Source organism: Sorex fumeus, unplaced genomic scaffold, assembly GCF_029834395.1.
Source record: "Sorex fumeus unplaced genomic scaffold, SorFum_2.1 ptg000034l, whole genome shotgun sequence".
In the NCBI taxonomy this organism is placed as follows: domain Eukaryota; kingdom Metazoa; phylum Chordata; class Mammalia; order Eulipotyphla; family Soricidae; genus Sorex; species Sorex fumeus.
Window position 1 is genome coordinate 44748039 of NW_026606091.1, and position 26467 is coordinate 44774505.

The window sequence follows — 26467 nt, forward strand, 5'->3', positions numbered from 1 at the left end:
TAACATGTTATTTTTTCTGAAAGGTGGTTAGGGGTTTGGAAATTGAGCTGGGAATCCAAAGACTTTGAGTCAGTTGAGTCATGGACAAATATTCTAAATTTCTGCTCTCCTTTGACTTTGCCATACCTCCTCTAATAATGCTTAGCACTAAAAGCACAACCAGAGTATATCATGGGCCTCAAGCAGTTAAAAACCATAGTGGAATGCATAACTGGTCATGAGTCCTTTGCCTATTCATAGAACTCTCAAATTTTTAATGGTTCTAAACTCATTCCTAACACCTATCTGATTCATAGAAATGAAATTCTGTACATGTATTTAAAGAAATATCCCCCGAGGAGATAATGACACGTACCTTTGGTTGGGAACCATGCTTTAATTTTTCCCATTTCTTATAGATTATCTTTTGAAGAGTTTCTCTTACTTCCATTTCATTGGTTTCAGCCAGTGAACCTTTCTACTAATTGACAAAACTGGACAATTTGATATAAATCATTCAACGTCTCTATTTTTCAACTAAAGAAAAAAAATTTAACCTATTTAATCCTTCTGTCTAATCATGTTTTTTCCCTCCCTCCCTTCCTTCCTTCCTTCCTTCCTTCCTTCCTTCCTTCCTTCCTTCCTTCCTTCCTTCCCTCTATCCTTCTCTCTCTCTCTCTCTCTCTCTCTCTCTCTCTCTCTCTCTCTCTCTCTCTCTCTCTCTCTCCATCCACCGGTGCGCAGGACTTACTCCTGTGCTCAGGGATTACTCTTTCTGGTGCTCAAGGAGACCATATGAGGTGCTGGTTGGCTGTACCCTACCCACTATATTATCTCTCAAGTCCATCTTTTATATATATACATTGAGTACTAAACAAGGCTAAACTTGCTGCCACTGCTAATCTGGATATCCACCAGTCTAATCAGGGATTTGCCTAATGTTTATATTTTCCTTGATTCTGTCCCTGCTCTCATTGCCTCATACCCAATTTCCTTCGGCCATGAAACTTTCTGTCTCATCTCACCTAACAACCCGACAACTCACTTTTCTTCTAACCTACTTCCCTTTCCCTTCACCTTCATCTTTCACATACAAATATCCGAAAGGGAGTGATTTGTATTCATGAATGCTTCTTTCCCACCACACACTCATTTTCAGCTTCCCTAATTGCTTCCAGGCTCACCCTCTCCACTCACACGCTTCAAAGTCACTGCGGCTTCCTGACTGCCCAGCCAATGGCTTCTCCTTGGTCTCTGCCTTCTTGACCTCGAGGAAGGCTCTGAAACCCCCTTTCCTCTGGTTGTGACTTTCGGCATACAATGTTCCATTTCATTTTCCCTTCTGCTTCTTAGATGAGACTTTCTAAGATTCCTTTGGCAAACTTTCTCCTCTTCCTACTCTCTTTTAGTTGTTCTCCTTTCTTTAGCTATAACCTCAAAGTAGATAAACACCCAGTGTGTGTCCCCAGTACCGATTCTTTTGTTCCAAGATTCAGAGCTTTTAAATTAGTCATTTCCAAATACTGTTTAGGCTCCTACCACAGCTTTCAACACCCCCCACCCCCTACCCCCTTAATTTTCCTTTTAAAAATTTACTCTGGTAAGATGTGAAATTTTAAAAATTTAAAATATGTGTAATTTGCCATTTTGCTTACTTTCAAGCATAGGTTATAATTCCATTTATATTGTTAAGTCCTACTCTTCCTTTTAAATATCTCTATATAGCTGGTAGGGATTGGAAGGACTATTTTATTTTTTGTTTGGTGTTGGGGTCACACTGGCAGGTGCTTAGAGACTACTCCCAGCAGTGAAATATGTTGTACCAAGACCAACTGGAGGATGTTGTAAGCCAGGGAGTTGCCTTAAGCACTATACTATCTCTTGTCCCCTATTTCTATCTTTCTTTAATAATAATAATAATAATAATAATAATTTTCCCTCATTTTATAAAGTTCAAGTATAATTGACACCAACAACATTATTTCAGTTTCAGATATAGACCATAATAGTTTGACATTTGTATGCATTCTGAAAACATCGTCACAGTATGCTTATTTACTATCCTTCATCAACTTTAACATTTCCAATACCATACTACTGATTATAGCTGCCCCCTCCCCCCATGCTGTACATTACAATTTTTTGGCTCATTTGCTTTGTCACTGGAATTTGAAATTTTGTCTCTTGGCTTATTCTTTTCATCAATTTTGCATATATATTTATTTTTTATTTTTAGATGTCCACACAATCCCACATCCTCAACAATTGATATGTTTTCCTTCTCATTTGTTTATTACCTCGCCTCTCTTACCTCCATAAACTGGACCTACCTAGTGCTGAGTGATTAAAAACATAATCTCTGAAGAGGCTGAGTTGAACCCAGCTCTCCAGTTTGGGTGGAGTCTCACCCTCTCTATCCTCACTTTGTTCATCTTGTTACTGTCTACTCCCATTGGAAGGATACACAGCCACTCTGCCAAAGCGCTAACAGCTTTGTTAATTTGTGAGCAAATACCTTTCAGAGGACTTGTCCTACTTGGGTAGACTTCCACCAGTGCTGGAAGTGAAGAGAAAATGATGTGTTTGAAACAAGTCATGGTTTTTCACAGGAAAGTAGAATTTCTGGCTATACTGGAGGATGATATTGAAGCTGACATTGGCGTAGATTTATGACACAGACTGCTCCACCCACACCAGTTATGAAAAAAAGGAAAACAATCCATCAATAAAACTGTTTGGGTGACTGCTTCAGCCTCTAGGCAGTGTAGTAATTGCTCTTCAAGTCACAGGTAAGACCTCCGAAAGCTGAAAAGGCAACATAATTGAATCGAAAGAATTTGCCCAGGAAAAAGGATGACTTGGAGAAATTTAACATGACTACACTAAAAATAGAAAAAGAAAAAACCCAGCATATGTTTTGCAGTTATAGACTCATCAAAGACTACAGAGGTCACGTTGTTTTCTAATGCGCACGTTTTGTTTAGCGTATGAAAGTTTACTTGTAAATATTGTGGTATTCTAGCGGGCCTTTCTTGGAGTGGGGGGGGGGGGCGGAAGTATTTTGTTTGCAGCATTCACGTCTTTTTGGAATGGGTCTTATGTAGCTCTCATATCTAGTCCAGCCACAAAAACATACTTTACACAGCCTCCTGTTGGGTGAAGAGCAAGTGAAATATTTCAGTGAGCAGACTCTGCTCCCCTCTCACATTCTGTGTACAGAAATGAAGAATCAGGGTTTCAGGCCAGAATGACACAAGCAAACCATAAGAACAGATAAGAACAAAGAAAGCCCCTGTGTAGGCACTTGACCTCTCTCATTCACCACTGACAGCAACTTTATGAGAGTCAAGTCTGTGATCCTCCATTTTTTTTTTCAGATGAGGAAACTGAGGCTCAGAGTGGGAAGCTGAGTCGCCCAAGGCTTTGCAATTAATTATCAAGCCCAGTCTGCCCAAGGACCCAGGACTACAAAGTCTCTGTCTTTTGAGCCCCTTTGGTCTCACAGAGACCAACTCAGGTAACTCAGAGACCTGCTCTGAGTTACACCCTGTCCTGGGCCCACTAGAGGTTTGAAGACCAGCTGGGCCATCTAAGGCCTGTGGGTGAGGCAGCCCTTCCCCGTTGCAAATGCCCCACCTTGGTGCCCAAGCATTGGCACCTGAGACCAACTCAGGTAACTCAGAGACCTGCTCTGAGTTACACCCTGTCCTGGGCCCACTAGAGGTTTGAAGACCAGCTGGGCCATCTAAGGCCTGTGGGTGAGGCAGCCCTTCCCCGTTGCAAATGCCCCACGCTGGTGCCCAAGCATTGGCACCCCGGGTAGCAACAACCTGCAGGGAATGGCACGTGCTGGAGGGATGGGAGGGGAGGGGAGGGCAGGGCAGGGGAGGGGAGCGGGTCATTTTCCTACCAGGGGCCCCTGAGCTGGCATCTGCCCAGTGGAGGCGTCCCCTTGCCCAGTGCTGGAGTCCCAGCGAGCACGTGTCCAGCCGGCGCGCGTCAGCCCGGCGCCTTAGAGGTGCCCGTCCACGCGCGCGCGGCCCCCCGCACTGTCCACTGCCAGCCTCCTCCTGCGGCCGTCCCGGGGTCGGCCCCCACGCCTCGGGGGCGGAGCGAGGCGCCAGGACGTCAGGGCGCAAAAAACGAGCGCGGGGCGAGCGCTCCCTCCCGGCCGCTGCCCACGTTCCCGACCCGGAGATGCAGTTGGCGGCGGCGCCGGGGCGCAGCCGGGCGGCCGGGCCGGGGTCCAGGGGCTGAGCCGAGCGTGCGGGCAGGCAGGGCAGGACGCGCAGACCCCCGGCGCACCCGCGGGGTTCCAGCCAGCGCCCCCCCCCTCCCCGAGGTGCCCGTCCATCTCCCTGGGTGACTACAGCGTGTGTTTTGTTTTTCTTTCTCCTCTCCTCTCCTCCCCGCCCCGGGTGCCCTTCTCCAGGATGGCAGAGGCGGAGTTGCACAAGGAGAGGCTGCAAGCCATAGCCGTAAGTCCACTTGCATTTCATTTCATCTTATTTTCTTGCTGCTCTATTGTCTGGGATGGGAGTGAGGATGGTTGGGGGGTTCGGGGTGGGTGGGGAGGGGGTGGCTAAGGGGTGAGGGGAGTCTCTGGAGTGATCCGGGGGCGACCGCATTCCAGCACGGTAGCCACAGGGCATGGGCTTCAGAGATGAAAGTCTGGAGGTTTGGGTCAAGCCGCTTCTGCTTTTCTTTCTTTCTTTTTTTCTTTTTTCCTTTCCGACCGCAGTAGAGAAAAACCCCCACCCCAGGGCGCACTTGGGGATTGGAAGGTAGGTAGAAGACTGACTTGGAAATGAAATAATGGGTGCGACTACTGGGCGTTGGGGGAAGACCACATAGACGCAAAGCCTGACCTTAGGAACTTCATCCACCCGAGGACCGGGGCTGCCATCCCCTTGGCGGAAACCGTTGTCTGCTAAGTGCAAAACCAGCGGTCAGTTCCACTGCCAGCCAGGCGGTAGAACCTCCCACGAAACCAGAGCGCGCTTTCCACCCCCCACCCCGCCCGCACCCCGTTCTCCCCCCCACCCCATCCCCATCTATTTGGTATTGACAAGGGCACTGGCATAAGCTGCCCTCCCCTCCCCCAGGGAGATCTGGGAATTTACGACTTCTGGGTGCTGGGGAAATCTTCCAAGAGTGCCCTTTTTGTGCCTGTGGATTAGCAAAACCTATGTTCAACATACAAAGGGGCGAACGGTTTTGGCAAAGTTTCTGTACACTCTTAAAAGTGTGCCCTTGCATCTTGGGTCTGAAACATAACTCACGGAGACGCCTGGATTTGAGCAAGCTTGCCACAGGGTTGCCGATGATCCACAGATGTGGTAATTTTACTGGAGCCACCACAGCTGGATTATATATTTCCTTTGCAGATGAAGGAATGATTACCTCTACTGTATGAAATAAAAACAATGAAAAGAGAAGGTCTGTTTACATATTGGCATCAAAGAATCTTCAGGCTTTCTTTTTTTTCTTTCTTTTTGGCCTGGGGGGGGAGAGTCCAGGAGTTCCTTGGAAACACATAAATATATCGGAGAAATACTGTGTAGTGTTCTGGACACAGACTATATTAAAGTGTTTTCAAAAGTCTTTGGACAGATTCATTGGGAAATTCAAGCAGCCCCTTTCTTGAAAAGAAGTATTTGATGTGGGTTCTGTGGCTATGAGACTCTCTTTATCAAACTCTCCAAATCGTAAATGGAACTGCACCACTGGAGTGAGAGAGACATTTGTTGGCAGTGTTAGAATGTTATGGCTACAGTGTTGGAAATTGGTCCCCAGAACTCAGGAGGGCTGCTGGTTCTCCTCCCCCTTTTCCTTTCTCCTTGGGCATGGATGTGTATTTCTCGATGGCTAATGAAGTTGTTTATGGCTTCTTAAAATAGTGGCAGAGAGTGTGGCCGGAGTGTTAGGATAAGAATGGAGATATTCAGTCATTGGTGCCATGGAGCTGGTGGGTGTTTTATATAAACTGAATAATAGGCTGCTTTAACTGTTCATGAAGTGACTGCTCCAGAAAATGTTCTCCGGCTCTCAGAGGCTGCTGCTGCTGCAGCTTTCAACAGTTGTCACATTTTCTGCCTTTGTATGACCAGCTTTACTGCATGCCTGAGCGACAGCTGAGCCCCATGAAAGGACTTGCTTTCTGAACAAGGAGAGCCAGTAGCAGTTAACACGGGGGCTACTCCTGTCCAAGTGGGGTTGAGTAATCCCGGCAAAGGCCAAATGAATTTTCAAGAAAGATTTAGCCGGTCTTTTGGAATTCCCTTGAGTTGTATGGGAAGAAAGAACCCCAGCTTCTCATATTTGTTTAAGTAGAATTGAGTTTGTCCAGTGTAGCTGGGAAGGTGTTGATTCTCGTGCATGTGCCAGCATCAGTGATATATATATATATACATATATATATATCACAGCATCAGTGATATATATATATCATTATTTACCAGGATAGGGTTATTTTTTGTTTTGTGTTTGGTTTTCGTTTTTTGCTTAAAAATTATTTTATTGAATCACTGTAAAATAGACCCTTACAAAGCATTCATGATTAGGTTTCAGTCATACAGTGTCCCAACCCCCATCCCTCCACCAGTGTACATTTCCCGTCACCAACCAGAGACACAGAAATAGAATCACAGAGAGAAGGAAAATGTATTAGGGAGAATTAGGAATTGGTGGATGATTGGGACTGGTGGCTATGATCACATGAGTGGATACTTTATGCCACACTAGCCTAGAGCATGCCTTCCAAATCCCGTAAGCTCTGCCATTCTCTGTCACCTTCCTAGAATTCTCACAAGACCTGAGGAGCTCACCAGCTCACTCCCTACAGTTTGACACTCCCCAAATCTCTCTGGACATGTAAGAGGAAAAGAATAGACCCTTTCTTGTCAACTTGGGTTTCCCTTCTCTCAAAGAGGCCGAACAGATGGGGGAGGGGGGAAGTTTCCAGTAAGCACTTAGTCTAACATTGGCCTCAGTTGCTTATCTATACAATGTCTTCGTGTTTGGGTTGTAAGGTTGAGGCATTATGTAGCTGATGCCACTGGCATGTGGGGGCCTGCAGATGGTCTTGAGGCAAAGCCCCCAATTATTGTCTACACTGCTACCTCCTCCTGTAGGGTAGACAAGTGGCATCCCTGAAGCAGAGTGAGTCTGAGCAGCCCATTTTCTTCCCGTTCACTCTGCCCAGTTCTCTGCTGCTGCTGCTGCTGCTGCTGCTGGTTACAAGGGCATAGAGGGGTCCCTTGAGGACTGTGCGTTTGTCCATTCAGCAGGTACTTGATGAGTGCTTCCTGCAGAAGCTCCTGGCAGCACCAAAAGTCTGTATCCCCAGGCTTCAGCCATCAGCAAGAGATTTTACCCTTTGCACACTAAGTTCTAAAAAGGACAGATGTTGTGTGATCATGTCGTATTTGTCACAGGATCTTGGAAGAGAAGAAGGTAGTTTTTCCCTTCCAGGGAGTTAAATACTCACTCAGAGGTGGCAGCATTTTAATTGAATCTTCTAGTAAAGTCCAGAGACTAATCAGTGAGAAAAGATGAATCTCATCCTATTGCCAAGACTTTGAATACATAGAGTTTCTGCTTCTAAGTTCCACATTCGTCTCCCAGGTTGAACATCCAAAGCAGAAGTAGATACAAAATGCCTCAGTCGCAGAATGAACTCATATTGTCATTCATTTGATAGAAATTTATGGAAGATTATTCAGGTGGGCATTAAGAGGAATTCTTTTTTAAAAATTTTATTATTATTATTATTATTATTGTTAGGTTTCTGAGTTATTCCTAGCTCTGTGCTCAGCAATTACTCCTGGCGAGCTCAGGGGACCATATGGGATGCCAGGGATCAAACCTGGGTTGGCTGAGTGCATACCAAATGCTCACCTGCTGTGCTATCGCTCTGACACCTGGAGTTCTTTATTTAGAAAACAACAACAACAACAAGAAACTTTCAGGTGTTAATAATCTAAGAGAGAAAAGAGGAGAGCATTTATAAACCATTACCTTATAGTGTTAGGAGTTCCTAAGTAAGCAAACACAAAATGGGGCATTTAAACCAACCTCAAGGGTCTGTGGAGCATATGAGCACGTCTTATAGAATGGATGAAATACAATATAAAATTTTAAAACTATAAAATTTAAAAATATAAAATAACACAGTAACCTTTGACATTAGCAGAAGACATTTATCTTTTATTGCTAGCTGAGCTGTCTGAACAGTTAGTCTGGAATAGGGAGAGCTGAAAGCATGATGAAGTTAGTAGCTAAAGGCACAGACTTACTACTGAGACTGAGGTAAATGTTTACTAGCATTTCGTCACTGATTCTGAGCAGTAAGTACACGAAGTAGAGCTACAGTCATAGCCATATATTTTAGACAAGGATCCCAGTGCTAGTGGGTAGTGCTAGAGTCAGGATTTGAGATCATGCTGGCAGACATTGGACCCCCACTCTTGACCATCGTCCCAGACATGTCTTCCAAGATGGTGCCAGCGTCTCCTGCTTTATCCCATGAGTGTACTAAGCAGATGATTCCACCAACCTTGGTGTGAATTGGCAAGAGAGAAGCAGCTCTGGGAAATGTTGATACAAACCTAGATGCCCACATCCTTTTGAGACTCTTCCAAGCTGTGTTTCACTGAGTGGAAACACCCAGTGTAAACTCTAACCAAACGAGTAACAGCTCCTTGAGGGAGAAGCTGCTCTGTCTCCCTGAACGCCCACTTTAGGAGAAGATATTGTTATGTCTGCACATCTAAGAGTAGGATAGTGTTCCTTGGGAACATGTGAAAATAAGTGTTACAGAGGTCATTTTGAGCAAAGGCTCTTAGAACCGTGATTAAAAGCCCTTAGACCAGGACCAGGGGCCAGTAAAAATGTGTGCAATGTTTTTTAATGTGAAATGCCAATCCAGACCATACTTGGTTTGGGGGAATTTTGTTAGTTAATAAGAACCTTCTTGCGGAATGATAAAAATCATTGCATTTGTACAGCACTTTATAATGTATGAAAACCCATGCATGCCATCTTAATTTGGAGGCGTGTGAGGCAGGCCTCATTATCCATACTTTACTTACAGTTGGGTATACTGAGGTATCCAAGCTTACAGAGAAGTATGGAAGAGGTGTATCAGCTCCAACTTCTCAAACTGTGGTTCCTTGTGTTGGCAGTATGTAGGGCCTTGGAAGGGTGTTCAATCATGACCTGGAACTGCCCCTGAGATCCATCTGTGCTATGTTTCGAGGATAAGAAGGAAAGGGGTGGCAGCTAGAGGTATATCTAATACTCTGGAGTATACCATTTAGAGTCTCACTTTGGAATCCTCTGTTTATTATTTTTTTTGGAGGATGCACACCCTAGTAATGCTCAGGGGTTACTCCAGGCTCTGTGCTTAGCAGTTACTTACGGTAGACTTGGAGGATCATATGGAATGCCGGGGATCAAACCTTGGGGTTGCTGCAGGTAAGGCAAATACCTTCCCTGCTGTGCAATTTCTCTGGCCCCATGAACTCCTCTTTTTCTTGATGTCCTCACTCAAAGTGTGTTTGGCTGCCACCTGATCTCCTGTTAATGGCAGTCAGACTGACTCTGCCCTAGACATGCAGAGAAACACTTTCCACCTTTCTGTGGATTCATTCTGCCAGTGTTTTTTCATTCCCCAGAGAGATAAGGCCTTGAGTACCAGGGGTGGAGTTTTTGAACTGAGGACTAAAGAAACTAATCTGTCTTCTTTTGATCCAGGTCACTTGGTTTGACGTGCTTAGCCTGGGCATAAGTCCCTGCTGTGATTTATATGTGATGCCACCAAGCCCAGCGTCCCAGGTCAGGGATTCCCCAAGTGCCGAGAGGCCCAAGCCCTGTAGTAATGAGCACTGTGATTCTTGTATGGCTCATCCCTGTACATACTCTGTGAGTCTTGAGAGGTGACGAGAAAGTTGACTAAGGGCCAGAGAATGGAAGATGGAAGACCTGACCATTCATTTGTTATCTTCTTTTACTTCAGAGACACAAATGATACCCTGCTATTAAAATTCCAAGTTAAGACCTAAAAAAAGTTTGCTTAGAATAATTTTTTCCCCAAGTGGAGAAGACGATACTGCCCTATAAGAGACACTGGAATGATCCAGGGGAGTAATAATAGCCTTCGATGCAATTGGGAGGAATTTTTGTTTGCTTGCTTAAAGAAGGTGGATTTTCCTTCTACCTTGAGTAATTTTTTTTTTAACTTTGAGAAGGGGGTGGTAGGGCAAATAAATATTTTTTGAAAAGACTTGGCTTAGAACACTGCTACAGTGAAAGAGTTCTCCATAGTGGAGTTTGCAGGGCCGCCAGCAGATAGGTGGTACTTTCGCCCCATTTAGGGTTGTTGTGGTTTGGGTCTGCCAAGGAAGGCTATACACAAACAAGGGTAACCTCTCCACTGCTTTGTATCTTTGAGCACTTCAGGTGTCAGCCTCTTGCAGCAAAGAGCAGCAGCTATGGTAAATGTCCTTAGATCTGTTGTCATTCGAAAAAACTAAGTAAGGGGATGATGTGTTCTGATTGGTCAATGTATGGATGAAAGCCAGAGCTCAGACGACACTCTTGTATATTTCTGTGGGGACTGTCCAACACTTTGGGGATTGTTGCTGTTGGTCCTTTATACTACCCAGATTTCATCATTGATTCCTCGTGAGGATTCTGGTCGACTTGGCAATAAGAGTTGGTTGTAAAGTGTTGTGACATTGACTGAGACAGCTAATGGTCACTGATACTCAGAGACTTTCCACAGAACTGTCTGTACCTCACACAGTGTGGTGAATTAGGAGCCTGGGTTTTGCTCTCTGAAAAATGAGGATTGCATCTGGCTTTTCCCATTAGTATCTGTAGGACCTCACCATTTCTTGGTAGCCTCATCTGTAAGATAGAAACATGGATCTCAGAGTTGTTGTAAAGGTTATTTGAAAGATCTCATGGGAAATGCTCAGAGCCAGATTACAGTAAGCACTCCACGAAACTTTCCTAATTATAGTAAGTGAATCAACAAATCATAATTCATTTACTTTAAACAGAACATGAACATCAAAAAAAGCCAAAGGTAATTTCTGTTTAACTCAAAATTTTTTGCCAAACGGGGTATTTCAGATGAATTTAGTAACTATTGAGTTTCCAGAGCATAAGGATCATAACAGCAACAATAAATTTAAAAAAGGAGTGTTTATAGTGGACAGGAGTTGCAAACTTAAAAGACTCCAAGGGTTAGCATGTAACATAAATGAACAAGACAGACTCATGGGGAAATTGTCAGGACCTGGACAACAGATGGTACTTCTCAGTTAAGATACAGTTAAATTTATACCATGTGAGTATGTGAGTCTTACTTTGTCACATCAACTCATTTTAAAGAAAAGCCAGAAATCTGGTTTTTTTAAATCTCTATTTAAAAAAGGAATAGTATTAACTAGTTTAAAGACTTTAAAAAATGTTATGGATACCACAAAAATCCCTTTGGTCAACAGGCTGACCTTTTGTAACCTCCAGATGTAGTAAAGCTTTGAACCGTATAATGTACTTTCCTTATGCATTCACTTATTTGGATTTCATAAGAGTACAGTGAAGTACTACCAGCACACCCCCACCACCCTTCCACCCAGATCTTTTATAATGTTTCAAAACCAGGATGCATTTTCTCCAGGGCCTTATGCATTTGGCTTCCAAATGTTTGCATCATTGGAAAAACAGTGCATAGTTCCAAGTCTTTTGACATTAAGCGAGCTGATTGCTTGCTTCACATTAACAGAACAATTTAAAAGTCAATCAGTACCTTTTACATGAGAAATTCCTGTTATTGTAGAACAACCCTTAAGAATATGTTCTCAAGATGTGCAGCTCTGAGCTAATCACATGTCAGGTTGAGATGAGTTTGTTTTAATCATAGTAGAAGATGTAAGAAGATCAAGAAGGTCCCTGGGCTTCCAATTACAGTAGCAACTAGATTCCTTGCCAGATAAGGTGGAAAATAGAGTTTTCTGTGGAATGACACTTGTCCTGCATACGGGTCCACAGACCAGGAGTTCTCATATAAGCAGTAACCAGTGGTTTCCAATCTCTCTACACCTGTGGACCCACAGCCGTGCTGGATTGGCGGCTGAAGAATGCATATCGAGTTATTTTCAAAGTGCGTTAGAATCACTTGGAGAGCTGCTTGAAACAGATTTCTAGCCCTCAGCCCTGAGTGTTTGATTCAGAATGCTGAGAATTTGCATTTTTAAACTAGTTATCAGGGGGCATTTTGGGGAAAATATACTTTGAGAAGCCCAAGGGAAGTGGTAGGAGAATAATAATAATAAAGTTTTAATAAATGCTATATGCGGCATCTGAGATGGCCAAGAGTTTGGGAGGTTTGCATTAGAAGAGGTGAAAGAAAATGTTGGATCAAATTCAGTTTTAATCAGTAAAAGAACCTGAAATATAGATCAGTGGGAAAGTAACATCAATGTGTGCCTCCCACGTCCAGTGGCTGATCAAGAGGAATTTAACCTATTCAGATGACATTATCATCAGTTGGTCTCTAGAAGGAACCTGCCTAAAAGTTATGTTTTGGCTTTATTGGCTAAAACTATGGGCTGCAGAATTCCCTCGGGAGGTGTTTGGGGATATTTTGGGGAGGAAGGAAATTAGGCAATAGAACATATCCAAGATGAACAATGAGAGAGCCCTTTGAGAGAGATATGTGGGCTGGAGCGATAGCACAGCGGGTAGGGCGTTTGCCTTGCACGCAGCCAACATGGCCGGCCCGAGTTCGATTCCTCCGCCCCTCTCGGAGAGCCCGGCAAGCTACCGAGAGTATTCGATATGCCAGACACAGTAACAACAAACATCTCCAATGGAGACGTTATTGGGCCCGCTCAAGCAAATCGATGATCAACGGGAGGGCCTTTACTTTACTTTTACTTTATGTGAGGCCAAGTATACTGCTACAGATGGAGAAGTCTAGGGGGGCAGATATATCAATAAAGCCTATGGCAACCCCTCCAGCCCTCAGGCCTGATTTTAAAAGCTGCTGCTTCTCATGTGGACAACACGGTACCAGGGATAAAGGGTAACTGAGCTTCATTTCCTAATGATGGCTAACTGTCCTCTAGCCAGTCTATGTGTATGTAAGTGTAAGCTTGGCCTGTCCACTGGCATACCAAAGAGCCATTTATTTTCACAAACTCTTCTGCAGACTTCCCTCTTTCTCACTCGTAATATTCATTACTGGAGTCAAGTCTTTATTTCTGCATGCATTTGGCCTCATTCAGACCTTTGCCCCGGCACAATGCGCAGAGGCTGCCCTGGACAGGATGGGGCCTAAGGAAAACATGGAGGGACTTTGGGGGAAATCACCGCACAGCAGGGACGCTTTGTAGAGGAAAATTCACAAATGGGTGTGGTGCGTTTGGGTGAATCCTGCACAGCTGGGGCCTATTTTAACAGGAAATACTGGAAGAAACTGAGGTGTGTGGTGGTGCATGTTGGAGCTACATGTGCCCTCAGTGAATCATTATGTCAGTCTTTTTCATTAGTCCTGTCGAATTAAGACGTTTGAAAGGAGATCTGTTAAATACATAGCGAGGGAGATAGACCGGCAGAGGCAAGTCTGGAGCTTATTTGCATCGTGTTTGAACACCTATTAAAAATACTTGGGCTTAGTCTGTGTCTCTGGTATCAATTCCTCTGTAACAGTCTCACTGAAAACGGGTCATAATTCTACCCACTTTCCTGGGTGGGGGATACTGGAATGATGTTAGGGGACACTAGTACCTCAGGTGCAATTGGGGGCCGGCTTCTTTGTTTTCTTAAAGAAGGTAGTTAGGTAGTTTTTCAGTCGGTTGCTCGGTAATTTTTTTCTTTCTCAGAAAAGACGGAAGTAGGACAATTAAGCTTGGGAACCCAGTGCCTCTGTTGCATCATGAGTTTAGTTAGAAGAAAGGATCAGGGAACTTCCCCTCCTCAGGAAGAGGAAGAAAAGCATTTTGGTCCAGCTCAAGATAAAAGCCCAAGCCAGAGATGAGTGGGCCTTGGGCCTGTCATTTTCCCTACAGGTAGACTATTCCATTGCGCTGTGGGCTTCCAGGCTTTTGACATTCTGCAGTCCCACTGGCTTCAAGACTCTGGCTTCTGCACAAGCCACATGACTTCATGGCTTTAAGGGTAAAACCGTACCGTACTTTTTTTTCTTTCTTTTTTTGCTGAGTTATACTGGTTTACTTACTTTTCTAGGTGGGTGGGAAATTCCCATCCTCCCTTCCTCTTCCTCTAAATTGTAACCAGTCATGTGTGTAGTCACTTTATTTTTAAATTCAGGGCTGAAACTTAAAACGTTGAGGGTTTCAAAAAATGTTTTTCTTAACAGAAAAACAGATGCTTGAAAGCTTAACCCCTTTGGTGGTAGGCAGGAGTCTTCTTTCTGAGTTTGGTGATAACAAAACTTTGAGGTCAATAAACCACATGGGAGTCTTGAGCAGCTGTGATGGTCTGTGTCCTTTACATGATATAATAGAGGATGGGTCTAGGAGAGCCTGTGGCTTTCCCCAAGCTCCTGGTTGGTCTTAAACAGTGAGATTCTTTGACCTCACTTGTCAGCTTGGGCTGATTTCTCTTTCCTTCTCTTATAAGGTGGAAAATTATTAGAAAATTTTTCTGTCCTGGTGGGACTGTGGGATACGTAGGATTTAAAAAAATTAGGGGAAAAATCATATCTGTTCCTCTAGAGATTTTGTAATTCGTGGTGACAATAAATAAGTAAGAGAACCACTGTATTATCTCTCAATTCAATTTCTGGGTTTGTTTCCAAAGGAAATAAAATCGCTGTCTTGGCGGTATCTGTACATTCAGTGTTTATTTTAGGATTATTCATAGTAGCCCCAAATATAGAAACAACTCAAGTATCTATGACAGGCTTAGAACAGATAAAGAAAATGTTACGCTTGACAACATATGTTGCTTAATACATTTCAGTTGGTGAGGCATCACATATGTGATGGTAGGCCCATAGAGCCGGTTGTGTGGTAGCCCTGAGCATTGCTAAGGGTCGCCCCCAAGACAAACAGAAAAAAGATATAAGCTAAGTTTAAAGACCAAATGTATAGCATGTACATTTATAGTTAATAAAACATGTAATGCACTTGAAATTTCTGAAAATAGAACTCATATATTATCACACATGAAAAAAATTGCAGGATTGGAGAGATAGTACAGGGCTTATAGCTTGCACACAACCAGTCCTGGTTTGATTCCCAGCACTGTTTATGGCTCCCTGAGCACTGCCAGGAGTGATCTCTGAGTACAGAGCCAGGAAAACTCAGAGATTTGCTAGATGTGGCTTATAAAAGAAAAAAGTAATAATGATGAAATAATAAGGAAATGAGAAGTTACAGATACATAAATTAACTTTATTGTGATCACATCATACTGTGTATACATATAAATATCATTGTATATCGAAATTTATATAATTTACACTTGTCAGTCATACCTCTGTAAAGTTGGAGGGTAATGGGGTGAGCTCTGACTAAATAAAACAATTATGAAAAGCTGAAGCTAACTGGGGTGACTGTGAAAGGAATCTCTGCCTTACCAGGCAAACAAAGGCACACTAAGATAGTGGGGAGTCCAGCATCTATGCACCCCATTTTCCTTTTCCAGAAGGCAGGAAGGCAGCTTTGTACAGGAGCTGTGAAGCCTAAGCCCTTGTGTCCAAAATTCTGTGCTATGCATCAAATAGAACTCATAGTGCAGCGCAATGGATATTTAACAACAATCGTTAAATCTGATTTGCTCGAGCAGGCCCAGTAACGTCTCCATTGGAGACTTTGTTGTTACTGTGTCTGGCATATCGAGTACGTCACGGGGAGCTTGCCAGGCTCTGCCGTGCGGGCGAGATACTCTCGGTAGCTTGCCGGGCTGATGGGAAGGGTCCGAAGGCAGAGCAGACCCTGGAGGCTGGCCAGAGAAGATGCGGGCTCATCCTTCCATCTCCTCAAAATAAGCTTCTAGTAGCCTGGTCAACCCGATCCTTATTTGCAGGGGTGGACACATGATACATAGCTCATCTGGACTGGATCTGATGGGGGAGAGCCAAGAGCAGGTACTGGCTTTAAGAACCTGGAGCAGAGGAAAAGATGAAAGTCATTTTACTTTCAGTTACCCTCCCCGTCTTCCCTTCCCACTCTCGTCTCTGTCTTGTCAGGGCAAACACCTCTGCAGGATTCCAGCACTTCCTCTTTTTTTTCTTGGGGTGGTGCTGGGTTTTTTTTGGGGGGCGGGGGGGACACTCAACAGTGCTCAGAGCTTACTGCTGGCTCTGTGCTCAGGGATCACTCCTGATAGGCTTGGGTAACCATATGGGATGCTGGGGATTGACCTCAAATTGGCCACGTTCAAGGCAAGTGCCCTCCCCACTGTACCATCACCCTGCCCCCTTTAGCACTTCCTCCCTTCTAATCCTGGATCCTCAGATTGAAGTTAGAGGCATAATGTCTTAGCAGAAGCACAACAGCTCCCTACACTGTGTACACTGTGTACACTGTGGAGACTGAGTACCCCAGTGCTCAGGAAACAGAGAAGATAATAACTTCCTCCTATTGCTTCCTAGGGGGGGGGTTAACCCTTTTTCTGTGAGCTCCCCGTGTGCCAGACATCTTATGACATACCTTACATTAGGCATCACTAACCCAGATGTGTCCAGGTGCCTAGGGGATATGGTGGCTGATCTCTTGGCACCAAGGTGCCCCTGACTGACCAAGGGTGGGCTCATCAGGGGGCAGGTTCACTTAGCCCGCTCTGAGGGGTGATTTGTGGGCAGACACATCCAGGACCTCTGTTTTCTTCAAGAGTGCCTGGAAGTCAGCTTTTGAAGGAAGTCTGTTGATGTTTCAATGTTCACGATTTAAACACTGTGTGGGCCAAACCAAACAGAAGGAGATTTTTACACAGTGTGGGCTGGATTTATTTCTCATTCCAGTCCCCCTCAGCCCCTACTCTTAGCTACTAGTTTTTCCCTTCTTTTCACAGTGTATTTGATTTAATTGTAAATCCAGTGATGTGAGGGGGTGAGGGGTAGGTGTTATATCTTGAAGTAGGTGAGGTGTTAGGGACATGAGTAGTGCCTGCCAGAAGCTCATTCATGATAAAACCAAGGGCTTGTTGAGAAGGGGAACCTATAAGAAAATTATAATTGCAGAGCAGAGTCAGGATGGGCCTTAACCATGCACGCTTGGTGAACATCTGAGCTCTGAGTGAAGGAAACATGTAGGCATTCTTAGAAAGAGAGCCAGAGGGCACAGAAAGTGATTCTGATGTGCACTTCTCTGAATTTTCAGATGTAGATTTGTGTGCTCAGTAATATAATCAGGATACAGGAGAGTTTGTCAACCCCTGAATTCTCCACTGGAGGCAATTTTTAAGTGCTCTGTCTCAAATATGGGTTCTTAAACATCTCTCTCTCACTCGCTCTCTTTTTCTCTGCCCCTCTTCCTCTTCCTTTTTTTTGGGTAGGTCTTTTTTAATTGAACCACTGTGAGATAGTTACAAAGCTTTCATTTTTGAGATTCAGCCGTACAATGATCAAACACCCATCCTTACACCAGTGCAAACTTTCAACCACCGATGTCCCCATTATCTCCACATGCCCCCATTCCAGTCCTCACTCTGCCTCTGTGGTAGACAATTTCTCAGATGCTCTCTCTCTACTTTGGGGCATTATATTTTGCTCAGATTTTCCCACCACCATTCAAGCCTGCCTTTCAGAGGCAGATGCTAGATCATGTATTTTCCATTGCTCATTTTGCATATCCTGAGAGGTAGCATGGCCACTAATGCGGCCACTCACTTCTGAAATTCTAAGATTGTAAATGATTGGGTTCTTTGGAGTCATCTCTGTAGGGAGCTAATCCATTTTGGGATTCAATTGGGAGTTTCTGGGCCCTGGCTGTTGGTACACCAAGATGGCACCCGGAGGTGGGTTGTGGGTGTGACATCAGGCCTCAAGAGCAGAGGGCGAGCGGGGGTGGGACTGTGCAGCTCCTCTGCTGCTATGCAGTTTGGAGACTCTCCCTCTTATTTTCTAGAGAAAGCAATTTTTACTTCAAAATAGCTGAACAAGTCAATAAATTCTCTCAAACACAGGAGTTTTAGCTGTCCTGCTTGGTCCTACTTTCTCCACGACTTAAAGGAATCCGAGAATCAGGAGTGGGGGTGTGCAGCAGAGCAGGAAGCGAGGTTCCCTGGTTGTTGGTGGGTAACTGTTTCATAATGACGATACCCATATTCAGAACTCATTCTTTTTCCTTTTAATTTTTATTAGTGAAACACCATGAAGTACAGTTGTAGGCTTACAAATTTTTGTGCTTGGGTTTCAGTTATACAATGATCGAGCACCCATCCCTCCACCAGTGCCCATTCTCCACCGCCAGTGATCCCAGTATCCCTCCGTTCCCCACCCCCCCATCCCACCCCACCTCTGTGGCAGGGATTCCCTTTTGTTCTCTCTCTCTCTCTCTCCTTTTGGGTGCTGTGGTTTTCAAAAGAGGCATTGATCAGAACTCATTCTTGCTCCCCACCCTCACCCCCACCAAAAATACTTTCTGCTCCAGGCTGTCTTCTCCTCATGTATCCACTTAGGGTGTGACATTTAGCAACTAAAAATTTGGAATGCCACTTATTACAAGGCCATAGGAACAGTGCAACAAAAATTGCGTGCTCTGATTTTTCGATTTAGTTCTGTATTTCATGTGCATGCTCCTGTCATTCCCATGCATGCTCTGTTCACAACTGAGTTCAAATCCCACTTTTTCTAGGCCCGTGTTTGGACTTCTTCCATTGTGAGTATAAAATTACTCACTGGGTTTAAAAGGTAGCACATTGTAGGGCAGTTAGGCCTGTGTTGGAAGGAAAGGCTACCTCCTCAATCTATTAATGTGAGTTTTTCCTTTTTAGGATTTTATTTTTGCTTTGGGGTTTCTAAGACCTTACTCCTAACTCTGTGCCCAGGGACCACTCCTGGTGGTGCTCTGGGATAATATATACAGAATCAGAGATCGAACAGAGTCAGCTATGTGTAAAGCAATCACCTTAACCCCTGGACTATCTCTACGACTTCTATATTGAAGTGTCTTTTTAGAGACATTTTTTGACCCTCTATATGCAACCTGTTTGGAGATTTAGAAATGACCTAATGGGTGTTTGAGGGAGGAGGACAATTGGATTTCAGAAATTTCAGCCTTCCCCATCCCCCTTCCTTGGCCCAAACATTGAATAATATAAAGCTTCAAAGACTAAACAAAGAGATTGTTCACACTGGATGTACTTAAAAATACCACTGGAATGCTGGTCCTCAGCAAAGTCTGTATCTTGTAGTGCAGTGGGAACGATGAGTCACGCTGCTCACAGTCTGATTGGTCCCACCCAGCCTGGATATTTTGGTGAAGAATGCCATGGTGGTTCATTTCTCTATCTTGTTTTCTCATCGATCAGTGTGACCTCAGAATCACATTGAGACAAGATGGGGGGAAAAGAGCTTCAGAATAAAGAATGAACTGGAAATTCTTATTTTCTATGTAGACCAGCAAACCACAGCCAATGAACCAGAGCTGGCTTGAGCTGGGGGGAGATCACAGTGGGTTGGGTGCTTGCCTTTCATGTGGTGGTGCACTTGGGTTTGATCTCTGGCACCCCATGTGGTCCCCTGAGTCCCTCCAGGAGTGATCCCTGAGCACAGAGTCAAGAATGAGTCCTGAGCACAGCTGGGTGTACCATCCCCCACAATAAGAGCCCCCACCCCAAACAAACAGCTGGCTTGCAGCTAGCTGGTTTTCTTGACATGTGACTAGTAGATAGTTATTACATTTTGAAGTAATTGGCAAAATATTATGAAGAATATTTCAAGATGTAAAAACCGTACAAAGTTAACACTTGATGTGCACAATGTTTTTTTTTTCCCTTGTATTTTTAAAGTTTTTTTTTTTTTATTGAATCACGATGAGATAGACCCTTACAAAGCTGTTCATGATTAGATTTCAGTCATACAGTGTTCCGGCATCCATCCCTCTACCAGTGTACATTTCCCAGCACCGGTGTCTTCAGGTTCTCTCCCATCATCACCCCCATTCCCCAGCCTACTATAGGCGCTTTTCTCTTTCTCCTTTCTCTCTCTCTCTCTCTCTCTCTCTCTCTCTCTCTCTCTCTCTCTCTCTCTCTCTCTTCTCTCCTTCCCTACTCTTCTGGGCATTGTGGTTTACAGTACAGATACTGAAAGGTTATCAGGTATATCCCTTTACCTACTTTTAACACTCAGTTCTTGTCCATGTGATCAGATCCCAGCCATATCCGTTCTCTTTCGTGTGGGTGTGTTACTAACTTGGTTCTATAGCAGCAAGTAGAGTCATTCCTACAGATACCATAAGGCCCTCAAAGGCCAAAATATTTATTACCTGCTTCTTTATTTAAAAAAAGTAAAGTAAAGGCCCTCCCATTGATCATCGATTTGCTCGATCGGGCCCAGTAACGTCTCCATTGGAGACTTTGTTGTTACTGTGTCTGGCATATCGAATACTCTCGGTAGCTTGCCGGGCTCTCCGAGAGGGGTGGAGGAATCGAACTCGGGTCGGCCATGTTGGCTGCATGCAAGGCAGACGCCCTACCCGATGTGCTATCGCTCCAGCCAGCTCTACTAATGGATGGCATGCGTTCTGTGGTTGTCTTTGCCATTAGGACTGGCAAAAAAACACTCTCATCTCAGCTAGAGAAGAACTGTCGCTTGCAGCTTGCTGGCAGTCCGAATCAATAATACACCCCAGATACCCCTTCTCTGTTTTCTGTTCTACCTCGGTGAGAGGTTTATATTTACTAAAGAGCCTGCACGCGAATTTTGCCCACTGTAGAATTTTTTATTGTGACAGCCTTGCTATTCAAGCCAACTTGTGCTGTTTTCTTTTGAAAGCCAGGAAAATCTCATCTGTTAGAGATAAAGGTTTGACTCTTCTGAAAATAAGTTATTATATTTAAACTGTTTTCCCTGTCACTTGGCAGAGTCTGGATGGCATAGGGTTGACACTGGTGATTCTCCAGGTCATTTTTCTTCATTCCTGGGAATTGCCTGAGTGCTCATCCCCTTATCCCTGGGTGAGGGATCCTCTGTGTGAAGTGTTTGCATGGGAGCCCCAACACATATAAGGAGCACATTCCCAGATTAGAGCAGGGAGCGAGTGAGGAGTGACTTCTGCCTGACTTGCTCTGTCATTCATTAGCCCTTTAGTACTTCCTGCCACCTCTGGGGACAACACCTTGACATGGGAGTGTAATGACAGTCAGATGACAGCTGCCGATGGCCCACTATAGAGCCACTTGGTCCTCTCTCAGTCATTAAGGCTATCCCTTTCTGCCCCCTTCTTTTTTGCTCCAACCCTCCCCCATCCATACCACCCCCATCCCTAGATTTGTCTTGGGCAGTTTCCAAAGGGACTTTGGTTCCTTAGTAAATATTTTCTAATTGCTCAAGTTTTGCCATTGGGGTTGGGAGATAGCAGAGTCATAATTGTGAAATGAGGCTTAGAAGGCATTTTTTAATACTAGGGCTGGCCCTGTGGTCATGCTGAAGAGAGAATTGGTATGGATTGGGGTCACTCCTGCTGACTCTCATCTGCCCTCCTTCCTGACCATATACAGGGTCCCTGTTTGGATTGTCCTGAGCAGCTGCATGGAGAATGGGAAAGTTGGCATTTTGGATCAGATCTTTCTCTGCTGTGGGGAGATGAACCAGGTTTTAAAGGCTTTATTTTTAAAAAAAATTTTTAACTGGTTAAAAGGCCTGGATATTCCCTGAGATATAACCTATGTTGAGAACCACTGACATAGTATGGCATAAAGATTACCTCACCAAATGTATTTTCCATGCTTTCAGCATGAGGAATTTATTCCTTCAAGTTTTGGAGGCTTTATTTTCCAGAATTGCTAATCAAAGCATAAGGGTATTTCCTCAAAAAGTATAATGGCTCCAGCCTGGCATGACAAGTGGTTTCCATCTCTTGTGATGGGTAGTAGTCATCCAGACCATGTCTTGAAACTACACTTAGGGTCTGGGGTAAGGAAACTATGGTAGACTAGAGATAGTGGACAGGTAGATGCCTGGTTACTTACTATCTCTCCAAGAATTCATTTCAGACAGACTCATTGCAAACCCTCTCCTTGAAGTGGTGACTGCTCCTTGTGGGCACTATTCTTAAGGCTAACTGTAGCTTGTGTGTTTGTTAGTTGCCAGAAAGGAGTCTCAAAGAAAAATGTCTTTTTCTCAATCCTATGAGCTGCCATATGCTTGGAGAGGTGCTCTGGTTGCTTTGGTGGGAATAATGGCAGAAGAGGGTTCAAGAGTGATACTTAATATTATTTCTGAACCACTTGATTAGAAGGTTCCAGAAAATCAAAAGGATGTCATTTTCATCGTTTAACAATTGTAGCCTTCGCCAGACCATCTTGACTATAATTTTGAAACCTTTTTTTCATAGTGTTAAGCACAATTTGTTAAGGATTTTTTTCATGTTAAACAAAACATTAACCTGTTGATTTCTTGGATCCTCTCTGATGTACTCCACATGATACTTAAAGGCATAATATAAAGAACACAAGATTTAAAAAACCAGTCAGTAACCCTGAAATACAGTCAGTCAAATGTTAGAAGGTTACAATAAGTAACAATCATGTCTTTATTATTGTACTAACTAAAATCCAGTGGCAACTGGAATGCAAATTCTCATTTCAATTTTTTGATTCCTTTAATGGTATTTCAAGTTTTCTGATAATTACAATTGCAACAGGAAAATGTCTGTCACTTCTGCTCATGACAAAGTCAAGGGTACCAATGATAAACCTCTCCACTCAAGAGAGCACTAAGTAGCCTAGTCATGGGGCGCGTGGTCAAGGTGATCCCTTGTTCCGGGATTTATGTCAGAGTTGCAGGAAGGGCAAAAGTACCAGTGCTGGAACAGAGCAGCATCAGGAAAGGAGAAGGAGGTTGGTATGAGTGGAGCCTATGGAGGAATGGGGTTGAAGGACAGGAGGAGTCAGGCCAGGCAGGGTGGCTGCAATTTGGTCCCCAAAGTAGGAGCCACTGAAGGTCCAAGGTTATCTCATAGCAGAGTGGAGTCATGGGCTTGTCCAGGTCCCCGAGAGTCTGACCAGGGCTCCATTTCTGCTAGAGCTGATACTTTTCTGAAGACTACATACCTTCTACACTGGTGTCACCATTAGTATTTATAATTGTTTAAATTATTACTTTTATATTGAAACCCAGAAGAAGCATCTTAAGCAACTTTTGCTAAATACCTTAGAACCAATAATGGAAGCCAAGTTAAGAGTTGGAATGTGGAGGCTATTTCTGGACCTTGTGACATCCTGTTCAACTTTTGAAGGAGCATGGGAATAAAGGGGTGAGTCAGTCTAAGAGCTTATTTTTAGGGAGAACTGAGAATTCAGTCTGGAGTGGCTCAGAGTTCCCATTGCAGAGTGCAAAGTGTGCTGTTGGGGAAGAGATTGCGGGGCAGAAAAGCTGTATTTATCATCAAATTGTTACCCAGCACCTCCTACACACTGGAGTGAGGCTTATTGATTTGAAAAGAGGATGAGTATCAACGTAAACAAACCTTTGTATCAGAGGAACTTATTTCAGGGCATTTACATTTGGAAATTGCTGTCTATTGGGTATTTAATGTGTACTGTACAGTATGGTTATGTGCTTTGCACAAATGTCATGATGGTTATGTGCTTTGCACAAATGCCTGTTTCTATGTGTGAACACTAACTATGCTAACTCAGAGTTTACAAACTAGCATGGACCCAGTAACTGAGTCCTGGTTTGAACTCATATCTGGCTTGAGTCCATATGAGTAGTCACTCCATGTTTGACAAATGAATGACTCACGTGAAGCCCACACGTTGGTCCTAAGTATCACTGATTGATCCTGAAATTACTTCCTGCTTATCTCAGATTTTGTCTCGGGAACCTTTACATAGTACTATAGGTAGCTACAGTTGGTAGCTGCAGTGGCCACCTATGCAGAATAAGTACTTGAATTGAAGCTCTATCACCTAAATCTTAGCTTGTTTTCTCTAAATGCACTTTTTAAACCTGGGAGATTTTTGTTGTTGATGTCTACAGACCTCTTTATTTGTTTTGGTTTGGGAGCTGCACATGGTGGTGCTTGGAGTTAACTCCTGGCTCTACACTGAGGGGTCAGTCATGGCAGGGCTCAGGGGACCATAAGGGGTTCTGGTGATTGAACCCAGGTTGGCCATGTGCAAGGAGAGTGAAATGCTAAGGATCAAAACCAGGTCTCCCTCATACAAGCTGTGTTCTCCAGTCCCAATATTTTTTTTCTTAAGCACTATGAGAAATGGTCCATTGAATACTATTTCCATTTTTTTGTCAGTGGAGATGGCATTCTTTATTTTTTTAATTTTTTTAAAAAATTAATTGATTTTAAGTTTTTATAATTGTGTCACCGTGAGATACAGTTTCAAAGCTGTTCATGCTCAGGTTTTAGTCATACAATGATCCAACACTGATCCCTCCACCAGTGTCGATTTCCCACTATCAGTGACCTCAGTTTCCCTCCCGCCACCCCTCCTCCCCCAGCCTACCTCTATGGCTCTATGGCAGGCACTCCCCCCCATCTCTCTCTCTTCTCTATTCTCTCTCTCTCTCTCTCTCTCTCTCTCTTTCTCTTTCTCTCCCCTCCTCCTGGGAACTGTGATCTGCAACACAGATACTGAGAGGTTATCATGTTTGTTCCTTTACCTACTTTCAGGACACAGTTCCTATCCAGAGTGATCATTTTCTTTTTTTATATATTTTATTTATTTTTATAAAGTTGTTCACAATAGTTCATTTCATTTAATATTCAAATACCAATCCCACCACTGTTCACCTTCCCACCACCAAAAGAAGAAAGTGTGTGGCGATTGTTGTATTTTATCCTGGAGCCATGTAAGCCCTTGTATAGGAGATTACAAGCATGTATGTTAAACCCAATCAAGTGTATGCTACTTTTGGTATATCTGTGGGCTAAAGTATGAGAGGTCATGCAGCTGCAAATGTGGCCATGTGCTCCGCGAATTCTGAAATTCAGAATATGATTATACAGCAGAGTCATCATCGGTAAGGCATAAGCCACTCTCTTCTTGGACATTGATGAGATTATATGGCACTGGGGGCAGTTGTGGGTGTGACTGCCAAGCTACTGGAAAACTAGGAAGCTGGGGGGAGGAAGCCCAGTCCTGCTCTTAGCGAGCTTGGAGATCTCAATCACAGGTCCTGCATACCTAGATTTTTCTGCAGGTACCCTCATGGGTGAGGCTCGTCTAAGTCTGTGGAGAGTGGCTTGATCATGGCTGTGGCTGGGTTCTGGAGGTCTTTGGCTGCTGGGGTTCTACTTGACTTGGGGCAGGGAGGGAAACTCAACCCACCACTCTCCGGAGAGTGATCATTTTCAACTATCTTTGTCATAATGGTCTCTTCTCTATCCCATTGAGATGGCATTCTTTAGCAGATTCTTACTGCCTTGGAGGGAAGAATGACATTTTGGAACACTAAGTCTTCATATAAACAACTGGTCTGTGTCTTTGGTGATGAATAGGAGATGAAGAGTGAACCCTGAGGACTCGGGTTATTTATAGCAAAACTTTAAAGTAGCTTCGGCTGAGTATGACAGCAGAATGGTGGTGTGTGCTCATGGTTGTGGTGGGCAGGCTACTAAAGCAAGAAGATGGGCTAAAATCTGAGGGAACATACCCTACTTTAGGACTTGTCCAAAAATGCCAGTTTGGACAAGACCTAAAAGTATAGTGCCAAAGTGCTCCTAGAACATCCCAGGAATATCCCAGGAAATAACTTAAATACTGTAGCACTGTAGCACTGTCCTCCCCTTGTTCATCAAGTTGCTCGAGCAGGCACCAGTAACGTCTCACAAGAAATTGTGAGACTTGTTGTTACTGTTTTTGGCATATCAAATACATCCAAGGTAGCCTGCCTGGCTTTGCCGTGTGGGTGCGATACTCTCAGTAGCTTACCGGGCTCTCCAAGAGGGGAGGTGGAATCGAACCCAGGTCAACTGCATATAAGGCAAACGCCCTACCTGTTGTGCTATCACTCCAGCCCAACTTAAATACTATAGGATTTTTTTTCTTGGTGGAGGGCACACACCTGTCAGTGCTCAGGACTTATTCCTGGCTCTGTGCTCAGGAGACCATGTGGGGTGCCAGGAATCAAACCAAGGTTAGCTGTATATGAGGCAAGCCCTCTCTCCAGCCCTGAAACAACTTAAATGCCTAAAAATTGTTTAATATATAATAAGGTTGTGATATATACACATATATACATACATATACTGGAATATTATGTAGTTTCTAAGGAAAGATGAAATCAGGGGCTCGGGAGATAGCTTAATGGGCCAGAGCACAT

The 26467-nt window shown here is 44.0% G+C and overlaps 1 protein-coding gene across 5 annotated transcripts in view; it reads left to right on the top strand.

Moving 5' to 3' along the window:
* Window positions 1–26467, top strand: part of PALM2AKAP2 (PALM2 and AKAP2 fusion) — a 524226-nt gene that overhangs the window by 145792 nt on the left and 351967 nt on the right. For all 5 annotated transcript variants that reach the window (XM_056117284.1, XM_056117282.1, XM_056117281.1 and 2 more), the window contains exon 2: window positions 4412–4457. In XM_056117284.1, the coding sequence (XP_055973259.1) occupies window positions 4412–4457 (46 nt within the window). The remainder of the gene's footprint in view (window positions 1–4411; window positions 4458–26467) is intronic.